This window comes from Pterocles gutturalis, unplaced genomic scaffold (genome assembly GCF_000699245.1).
Source record: "Pterocles gutturalis isolate BGI_N339 unplaced genomic scaffold, ASM69924v1 scaffold605, whole genome shotgun sequence".
Classification (NCBI taxonomy): Eukaryota; Metazoa; Chordata; class Aves; order Pterocliformes; family Pteroclidae; genus Pterocles; species Pterocles gutturalis.
Genome location: NW_010137891.1, coordinates 19,269 through 29,493, shown reverse-complemented (window position 1 = coordinate 29,493; position 10,225 = coordinate 19,269). Strand labels below are relative to the sequence as shown.

Sequence of the window (10,225 nt, the reverse complement as noted above, 5' to 3'; positions counted from 1 at the left end):
TAGGTTTCTCCCAAGGTAGTTGGTGTAATAAGGAGGTAGACTTGCTTTTTATAGGTAAGGTGTACCATAAAGGTGCTTAGATAGTTTAAAAATTAAAATGCATGCAATTTTAGACCCATGCAAATTTTAGGATGCACATTTAAGCAGACAGGCAAACATTAGATTAATTCATAGGTAATAATGAAGAATGCTTAGGACCAAGGAATATTACCTCCTTGGCCATTGCTTGAGTCTCCTCAGCCCAGAATTTGACAACCTACTTAGAACAAATTTACCCCTCCCCATCCCCTCTGAACAAAAAAAAATGTGTTATTGTCCTTTTTAATGTCAGCTCAAATGTTTTTTCCCCTCGTATTTAGCTTCATGCATTCCATTGCTTACATGCATGTGCAGGGAGAAAAAAAAAAAAAGAATAGATCTTTTGGGGGAAAAGGTCAACCATGTGATGACTTTGAGAATTTTGTGTTCTTGAGTAATGAAGATATGCTCTGTTGTGTTTTGGTTGCTTATATTCTTATGTGTGTTTTAGGGAAAGTCACGCTGTTTCACGGGTATTTCCCCTTCAACATGGAATCCCTTAGTTTATCTGGATTACAATAACTTCTGGAGGACCATGGACAAGTTGGGAAAAGAGGTAGGCTGTGTAAATTGCATCTGTTTCCTACAATGCTCATGTCACCATGAGTAAATCTGGTTTGGTTTAGTTTCTGACAAGCTCTTTTATTGCTTCTTTAATATAAGAAGAAAGAAACACCCATAAAGAAAGATATCTGTGTTGCCCAGGAACTACCAGGAATAACAGGGCTTCCTCAGTCTGAAGGGGTTAGACTAGATGACCTTTAAAGGTCCCTTCCAACCCAAACCATTCTGTGATTCTATGAGAGGATACTAAAAGATCTGGAGGTATCCAAGATACCTGAAAAAAGGAGGATGAACCTCAGTGTTTGTACTTTCTCATGCCAGGGAAAACCATTCCACGAGCTGAGAGATGAAATGGGTTTTTCACCTTCCACTATGACAGCCTATGCTGCCTAAGCTGGGCTCCAGTTTGACTTTACAGTAATTTTATTTCTGAAATTCTTAAACACTAAATGCCTTCAAAATTCATGCAGTACAACTGCAGATCTTCCTGTGTGCAAAACGTAGCCCCTGGAGCATCATGCTCTATTTCAAATATTTATCAGTTGCCTTATAATCTGACTACAGACCAGGGGCCCTACCTTACAGTAACCTTCAAGCATAACTGTGTTCTTGCAAAGTTCATCAGATTTGTGTGGTTTTGCAGAATCTAATTTGTGCATGATACTACACATTTTTTTAGTCAAATAGTATGTGTTTTTTAAAGACTCAAATGTACAATAGTGTCCTCACATGTAATGGTACTTACTTGCGATAGATTATTATTAAGAATTTAACTGTCTAAAAATAATTGAATGGTATCTAGACATTTTTACTCCCTCTGTAGTTAACAGAGAGACGTAGGGGCCTTCAGATATCCATCTTGTAACTGACTGAACCTCTGACTGGAGAAAGAATTTTTCCCTTAGCTATTAGGGGACACCAAGGCAACTAAATTAGAATAGACACCTCACTTGTGGACAACTAAAGGCCAGGTGAATCCCAACACATGCATGGTATAGTTCATTGCTCAGACAAAGCCAGATTTGGTGGTTATGGTACAATTTATGCCCAAAGGTGTGAATGGAAAATATTAAATTTAGTGAATTTACTCCACATTTGCAGCCATGTACAGGGGGCAAAAGCAGCTCCTGGCCAACATATCAATCAGTTCTGTGTTACTAACTAGCTATGACCAGGCAATGATATAGTACTGAATAATTTATTTAATATTTTGCCTCCATCTCCAGATTCCTCTTGAAGCACCGTGGGATGCTCCGCACGCTGAAGAATGGGACAAAATGACCATGAAAGAGCTGATAAACAAGATCTGCTGGACCAAGTACATAACTCTTTATTCACTTTGAAATCCAGCTGCAGAATGATAGTGGCTTCCTGGCAAATTCTGGGTACAGCTGAGTATAGCTGGGGTACATGTAGTGAGAGAGCAGGTGTTTGAGATGAGGCTGGTCTTTGTGATGGGCTGTTGTCAGGTGGTGGGTGAGGTCCCGTGGAGGATACGGTGGTACGCAGAGCTTGAGTTGACTGACAGGTGAGATTAAAGGTGCTGGGGAAACCTGGGGTTTGCCTCAGCAAGCCTGTGCACACAGGAGTGACAGCGTGGGCTCTTCCCAACATGCTTTCACTTCATTCAGTTGGAGAGCATGTGCCTTTGTCTTTAGGAAAAACAACACGATAATAAAACTCCACTTTGTAGGCATGAATGAAAGTCACTTGTTGGCGTAGAAATGGAGGCAGAAGGAGATGAGGGGGCTACCCCAGCCCCATGGCAGGCTAGGAGCTGAGGAGTGATGTCCTCTGACTTTTGGCTATGTCCTCTCCTGCACAATTACCATATGTGTCTGCTTTTACTGCTTGAGTTGCATTGCGGGTACCATGGAGTAGGGAGGTGCCACTGGCACGTTGGCGAGCAGCACACCGTGCCAGAGGGCAGCTGCTTTCCAGTGGTAGCTCAACAGGTGGGGCAGCGCAAGACCCAAGGAGGGGAGCGTGGGCAGCTGTTGGCTCTGGAAACTCTGGAGAAGTTCAAATGCTGCTCCTTGTTTCAGCAGTAGTGCTTGCTGGGCCTCTGAAACCCTTGGAGGGAAACAAGGCAGCTGAGGCAACCTTTCTTGTTGCCTTTTACCTCCCTGGCTAGTTTGTGCCTGAGCCTGGTTAGGAGTTTGATGTTCATCCCAGCAAGCCTGTTGCTGCGCTTGCTCAGCTCTGCCCATTGCAGTGCACCCTCCCTCTTCTTCTGGGTAGCTGTCCTTGAATGGCAGCCAGCTCTCCTGGGCCTCTTTGCCCTACAGGGTAGTTTCCCATGAGATGCTGCCAAGCAGGTCCTTGAGGAGGATAAAATCTGCTCCTCCAAAATACAGGTTTGCAATTCTGCTGTTTATCATACTCCTCTCAGGATCTTAAACTCCACACGCTCATGGCTGCTGCAGCCAAGGCTGCCCTTCACCTTTTCATCATCTGACAAGTAAGTCTTCCTTGTTTGTGAGTAGCAGGTCCAAAAGAGCATCAACCTAGTTGGCAGGAAGAGGGCCCAAGGTGTTACATCACCTAGAAAATGTCTGGTGTGTTTTATATGTCTTTGAGGGACCACACTGTACAAATAAAAAAAGGAGCAATGTTCAATATGAGGTGATGACAACTGGAAATACTCTTTTCTTCCTTTCCTTTCCTTTCCTTTGTCAATTAATTCTCTTTATAAGGCAAAGAGAAGCGTGCTCACATGAGCACTTGTGTCCCCACTTGCTGTGCTGGCCCCTGTGCTATTCTGTAACACTCTCCTCCCTTGTATTCAGTGTCTTTTATTTGTGAGGCTGTGCTCTGCTTGCCTTTTCATTATGACCATTGGTTAGCAGTGTGCCTGCAGCTTCCTGACCAAAACTTTCCATTTGAAATTTATTTTGATGGCTTCAATCTTGCTCCAGCTCCATGTGATACAAGGTACAAAATTTGGACTTTCTCTTGCTCTCTGTGGCACTGTAGTTTGCCTTACAATTAGTTTTGTGAGCCATTTGCCTGCAAACTCGGTTACTTTGAACTACTCTTTCTGTTGCAAGTGCACTGGCTCTTCCTCTTGTTTTCAGTGTTCCTCTTAGTCAGGGAGCTGGTGAAGTCTAAGCAGAACTGAGTGTATAGTGATCTCTCCTGTAACACAGTTCTCTGCAAGACTGCTTCTACTGACAATGTTTTTGTGGTACTCCAGTTTTAATGGATGTACTCAGCTAAAACATGTTCAAATATTCAGTAAAAAGCCATTTGAGATCATCAAGCCAAGCCAGATTTTTCTACACGTAGTTAAAATCCATAGTGCCCTAAACAGAAAAGCTCTTCCACAGCATTTTCTATATGACTTAGGTCAAGATTGAAAAAAAAGATTTGTTTGTCATGTGTCACAGATCAGTGTCTACTGATCCTGGAGACTCTCTTCACATTTCTCTGGCCTGAACCTACTACAACTGTTTAGTGTCTTGGTACTTGCAGGATTATGGCAGAGGGTTCTTGCATGCAGGATGTTTGCATATCCTGGCAAATAAAAGAGAGGTGACTGGACTTCATACCCAGGGAAGTGAGGTTATAAAAGATTGTAAGTTATGTATTTTAGCCCAGATAACTTGCAAAGTTCCTGCCTTTAGCAGATGTTATAAATTCATGTTGTTTTATGAAACTTTATCCAAGTCAAAGACCTTTCACCTTCTTTGCAAAATTATCTCAATTCTCTTAGTAATCTGAAGCCACAAATGAAAGAAATGTGAATAGCCAGGTCCTCATTTCCTGCTGCTGTAACTGTTTGTGTTCAGAGGACTTACTGTGGTAGATAGCTGACCTTCTCCTTGTATTTACGGCAATGATTGCCAATTTGGTTTCTCTGGGTTATTTACCGTCTCTGATTCTTGGTTTCACAAAAGGTCTGTGGAGCAGTGTTACATGGGAGATGAGGAATGTCTTGGCCGCATGGCTAGTTGAGTTCCTTGGGACCCTTCAGACTTTGGAAATGATGTGCTGGATGAGCTCCCACGGAGGAGAAATGCAGAAGAGCTTCACTAACTGGTTACCAAATGCATTTTCCTGTTGAGAAAAATATTTGTTCTGATGAAAGGAATAGCAGCTGGGAAACTATTTAAAGAAATAACTGAGGTAAAATCAGTGGGATTTCAAACTGAATGGATAAATGCTTTAGGAGGGAGGGAAGTGCTGATATAAACCCATTGAAACAGTCTTGCTACAGTCTGAAAAATGAGACAGATATAACTCATCTTGGCTTTTCTGACTTTGGGAAAACAACCCTTATTAAGAATAACAAAGAAAATCCTGAAAGCAGTCAGAAAGTCACATTTACTCACCACCTGTTTCTGCTCCTTTGTCTCATGCAGAGCTGCCAGAGAATTTGCCACCTTCTTTGTGAACGTCAACGTCACATCTGAGCCTCATGAAGTCTCTGCTCTCTGGTTCCTGTGGTATGTGAGGCAGTGTGGGGGCACATCCAGGATTTTCTCTATCACCAATGGGGGCCAGGTACAAAATGTCTCATATTCTTCCTCCTTGCTTGAAACCATAAAGAGTAAGTGGAGTGTTGTACCCATCAAAGTCCTGCAATTAATGAAAAAAAGACCAAACACCAAGTGCATGTGGCACTGGAGACAATCATGTTCTCATGGGGTGGAGCAGCCCCTCGACTAACTCTGTACAATAAGGAATTTTATTAGCTAGGCTTTGGGATAAACTGGGACGATTTAATCAATTATTTCTTCCTGCATTCACTTCAGCACAGTCCTTTTGTTGCTGTTTGGTTGCTTTTTTGCCAATTTGTTTTGCATGGGTTACTTAGCACATTTGAATGTTTTCAAGAGTTCAAAGGAAGTGTATTTCAGAGTGAATTTTTTTTGTGAGGGGGGTCATTGAAGCCTCTAATGACAAGAGTTGGAAGTAGATAGCAAAAGGTCCTTCTTTCTTGGGACAGCTCACATGGCAGCATGTTTTGTGAGCTACTTCAGACTGTTTCTCACCTGGGTCATGGCGGGTGCCTGACTGCCTGCAGAACATCATGGTTTTCATGTAACTGTTCTGGATGAAGTTTCTCAAAAGGGGAGAAGAGGCTGTCAAAGTAATTTGGATGTGGTATGTCAGCACCCTTTACCACTGTCCTACCTCAGTTAATGCAGCCTCAGAAAGCACGTGCAGCATTTCACACTTAACCTACCAAAGGCAAAAGTGGAGGCACTACCACACCCTTCCAAGTGTGCTGGGATAAGGAGACATTAAGATAAGTTGCCTGGAGAGATGCGAAGTCTCCATCAACATCTGTCCTTTGGGGTAAGAATAGGCAACCATGTGTCAGGAAGGATGTAAGCAGAGCTAATGCTGCCCTGAGGTAGATGCAAGACCTAAGAGCCTTCCTCCTCAGGACCCCCTCAGCCATATATGCTGTCCTACTTCAGCACCTGCTAGATGTTGCAGCAAGAATTAAAAATAAAATTAATCCCAAGATACTCGCAACTAAACAAGATGTGGAGAGGGGATAGTTAGCCTGGGAAGAGCACTTCCTTTTCTTTGTGCCTGGATGGGGCAAGCTGTCTTGGTTTCTAGTGTCCTTCCCTCTCCCCTCACTCCAATCAAAATCAGTTAGCAAAAATGCTAAAGGTTTCTCACTTGGCAGCCATTACAAGTCTTATAAACCTTCTTCAGGCAGCCATTTCAGTCTTTCAGCACAAGACTTTGTGGATCCTTTCCTCCCTGCCAGTACCGGCATCTTATATGTAAAAGTGAGCTGTCTGATATAATGCTGGTGGCTGGTAGATAAAAGAGGGTTAGTGCTTCCCCTGAGCCTCCGCACAGACATTGAAAGGAAATATGTGTCACAGATTGTGCTTTTTTTCCAGACAGCAATGTCTTTGTGTCTTCCCAGGGACAGATAAAGCTCATTGCCTGCTGCACTCGAGGCGAGACCCAGCTGTCTTGCGTCTGGGCTGGTGCAGGCTTTCGCTGTACAGGTGCAAGATGGTGTCTTTGTCACACATGAGGGTTTTGGTAGCACAGTGATGGGTAAAATACTCGAAACCTAATGAAGTGATACGTTTATACTAGCTAGAATACCTGCATTATATGTGTTTGTTCTCTAGGCTTCAAGAGCCTTTAAGCCAGCTAATTGAGGAACCCATTGCAAAAGTGGTTTAGGCAGCAGTCCCCACTGAGGCTCAGGATTATGCCTTCACTCTTCTGAAAGTCTGGGCCTCTTTATGCACCCTTAGGACTTTCAGATTTGGCCTGGAGTTTCTTGATTATGAGCAGAAGTCATATTCAATGCCATTGTGATTAATGCTGGTGATTTTTTGTTTGTGTTTCTTTTCTGTTTGTTTTTTAGGAGAGGAAGTTTAAGGGGGGTTCTGGTCAGATATCGGAGAAAATAATGGAATGCCTCAAAGGCAGAGTTAAACTGGAGAGGCCTGTGGTCCGTATTGATCAGACAGGTGATAATGTCATTGTGGAGACTCTAAACCATGAGATATATGAGGTAATATGATCATAATAAAAGTAGAGTATGCATTTAGTGGAGAACACATCTGCTGTAGCTCTTAGAGAGATGTAATCAGGAAGTACCCATTTGTGTGTGTCCATTTCTTGGACTATGCTGACACTGTGAAACCTGCTTTACAGATTTATTTTTGACTGGGTCTCTTCTTGGTGTTCTGCTAGTTAGTTTCTGTCATTACTCTGCCTTTTCTGCCTTAACTTTTTCTGTGATTATATATTTTTACATTTTACTTCTACACTGAGACCATTTCAAAGAAAGGTAAAATAACGCTCCTGTTCATATCTAAGCTCGTGGTTCGCAGAGAGAAAAAAAAAAAAAAAAGACATTTCAAACACCTTTAGTAAGACTTTGCCTTGTGCAGTGGTGCTATAGAGTGCTCTATCAGTACATTATTACCTGCAGTGGCACCCATGGGGCAGCAGCTCCCTTCTGCACGCAGGGCCCAGCCTGCCACAGGGGTTTGTGCAGGACCGTCAAAGTCTGCAGGACCCCTGTCTCACCGGTGGCAGTGTTTGGAGGATATTTAGAGAAAGCTAACAGAAAGGGAAGAGGCTGTTTGGCAGAGAAGACAATCTAAGATATCCTGGAGGAGGGACTCTCTGCTTCCCCTGGGGATTTTTAAACCCCCGAGTTAAACCACTGGCTTCTCCCTCCATGCTGCCAGAGTCACAGCCAAGTCGGAGGAGGCGGATGGCCTTCCTGCACTCAGCAGCCCCGTCAGCGTGAAGAGCACCAAAGAGCACAAGCGTCTGTTGTGATACAGTGCTACCCTGAGCCCTGAAGCAGAGCAGCAGCGTCTGTTGTGATACAATGCTACCCTGAGCCCCAAAGCAGAGCATCCTTCATCACTCTTGCTTCTGCAAGAGGGATGGAGTGTGTTCAGGAAAAGTGAAATCACCATCAGTGTTGCTTGTCCTGAAGTAGTATCCTGTGAACATGTACAAAAAGTTGTTGGTTTTTTTTTTAACAGTTTATAATTTGGACAAATGTGGGTCACATTTTCCTGGGGACGCTAAAAGGCAGTTTTACCTATGCCATCTTGTCCCATTTCCCCACCTGTCTCCAGCCAAGTTTCAACTCTGGTCCTGTAGTGTCCAGAAAGCTGTCAAGAATCGTAATGACAAAACAACATTTTTCCCAGCTCCTTTTGCTGAAATGGCAGAATTATTTTGGTCAGTTGGAAATATCTGTGTGGGAAAGCCAAGCGGCAAAGACAGATGTGGGAAAGCTATTACCAACTACTAAGAGCATCTTTCAAACATCTGCTGTGGAGCAAACTCAGTGAGAGGCAGCAGCTTGTCTGTACTGACTGTGTTTTATGTTTCAGGGCAAGTATGTGATCAGTGCTATCCCTCCGATCCTGACAACGAAGATTCATTACAAACCAGAACTGCCATCAAAGAGAAACCAGTTAATTCAGCGTTTGCCTATGGGGTGTGTCATAAAATGCATGGTGTACTACAGGGAAGCCTTCTGGGAGAGGAAGGGTATGTGGGGAAAGTGAAGGTCTTGGGAGCGCCATGCTGTGCACATTTTGAAGCTCTGCTGTCTATCAGGGAATAAATACAAGGTGGGGTTAAATGTGCAAAACCCCAAAAGCAAACACACATTAAAATAAAAGGTAAAGTTCCTTAGAAAGAAGAGCTCTTACTCCAAGCTTGAGTGCACCCCTTGTCCCAAAGATGAGTCCAGACCCAAATAGGATCCTGAATCTCATTGTTGCTAGCTGAGGAGGGATGACTGAGAGAACAAGCAAGGTTTCCCTGGGAAGCATTGCTGAAACCTGCAATGCACAGATGCAGTGACCCTGCAGCAGCAGGTCCCTGCTTCTCCCTGCTCAGTTAGGGCAGCCAAAGAGAATTTACAGCAGAAGACAAGGAGAGCTTAAGGTGTAAGCAAGACCTTTCACTGTTTGTAATCTTTTCTTCTACAGACTTGTTATCTCAGAGGACTGGAAAAAGTAGGTTAGCTTTTTGTTTAACTCAAGATATTTTTTCCACGTGCTGCAACATCATGTGTTTCTCAGCTTTAACTGATACCATTTCCAGAACTATTTGTATGAACAGATTAATTTCCACTTCCTATGTAATGATATTGAGAGTTGCACCACGTGAGAATATTTCTTAGTCAAAAGAATGCAATTTTGCATGGTTCAGGGCATAAACCAGCCATTGGGATTAGAAAGAAATGTAGGCAGGTTTATACATTGTTATCTATATGGGATTTTTTGCATGTGATGTGATACTAGATTAGATGGCCCGAGTTTCTGCTGCATTACTGTTACAGGACACCATTCTTGACAGTCTTGTCATCAGCAAAATCAATACAGGGCGTAAATTTGAGCCCACAGTGACCAGATGTAATTACACTGGGTTTTATTGCTGCTGTTGTTTTGGCCAAAGTTAGTCATGGAATGGACTATCACAGTTCTTGCTAGATCTGTTTATTTTTAATGTTTATTGCCCCGAATATAGAGAGCCAAAGGGACTTGCAACAATCCACAGAAATTCCTTGCTAAGTAATAATGGAATTTAAATATTACTTTTACAAGCCTGTATATAAAATTTCCCAGAGTTGGAGGGAAGAGAGGAGAGAGACTGTTACAAAAACACTTCAGACATGTAGGTATTAGTGGTGATGAAGGAATTACTGTACAATTCCTTTTATGGATAATTTTCCTTGCTCATTACTGTCAGAAACAATGATCAACAAGTTTCTCTGACAATCATTTTGTTTTCTCTTCCCCCCTTAGGTTACTGTGGTTGCTTCGTCATTGAGGATGAAGAGTCTCCGATTGGAATAACCTTGGATGACACGAAACCTGATGGATCTTTCCCTGCCATTATGGGGTTAAGAGCTTCTAGCCTATACTTACTGATATTTCTTTTTGTATGAAGGAGTGGGAGGAGGAGGAAGAGGGAAAATGGTCAGGTTACATCAGTGATTTCCCACTCTCACAGTCTCCATAGGTGGAAGAGAGCACTTCTGACAAGCCTCTTGTGCACTCTAGTCCATATAAGCTGTTAGGTGAAGCTTCTGCTACAGATAGCCTAATAAAAA

General features: G+C 42.9%; 1 protein-coding gene across 1 annotated transcript in view; it reads left to right on the top strand.

The window, feature by feature from the left end:
* The first annotated feature begins 475 nt into the window (after window positions 1–475).
* The window catches only part of LOC104468544 (amine oxidase [flavin-containing] A-like), a 16,170-nt gene continuing 6,420 nt past the window's right edge, over window positions 476–10,225 (top strand). The window contains 6 exon segments of the mRNA XM_010082726.1: window positions 476–634; window positions 1,869–1,960; window positions 5,007–5,148; window positions 6,995–7,144; window positions 8,493–8,652; window positions 9,918–10,014. Coding sequence (XP_010081028.1) covers window positions 476–634; window positions 1,869–1,960; window positions 5,007–5,148; window positions 6,995–7,144; window positions 8,493–8,652; window positions 9,918–10,014 — 800 coding nt within the window.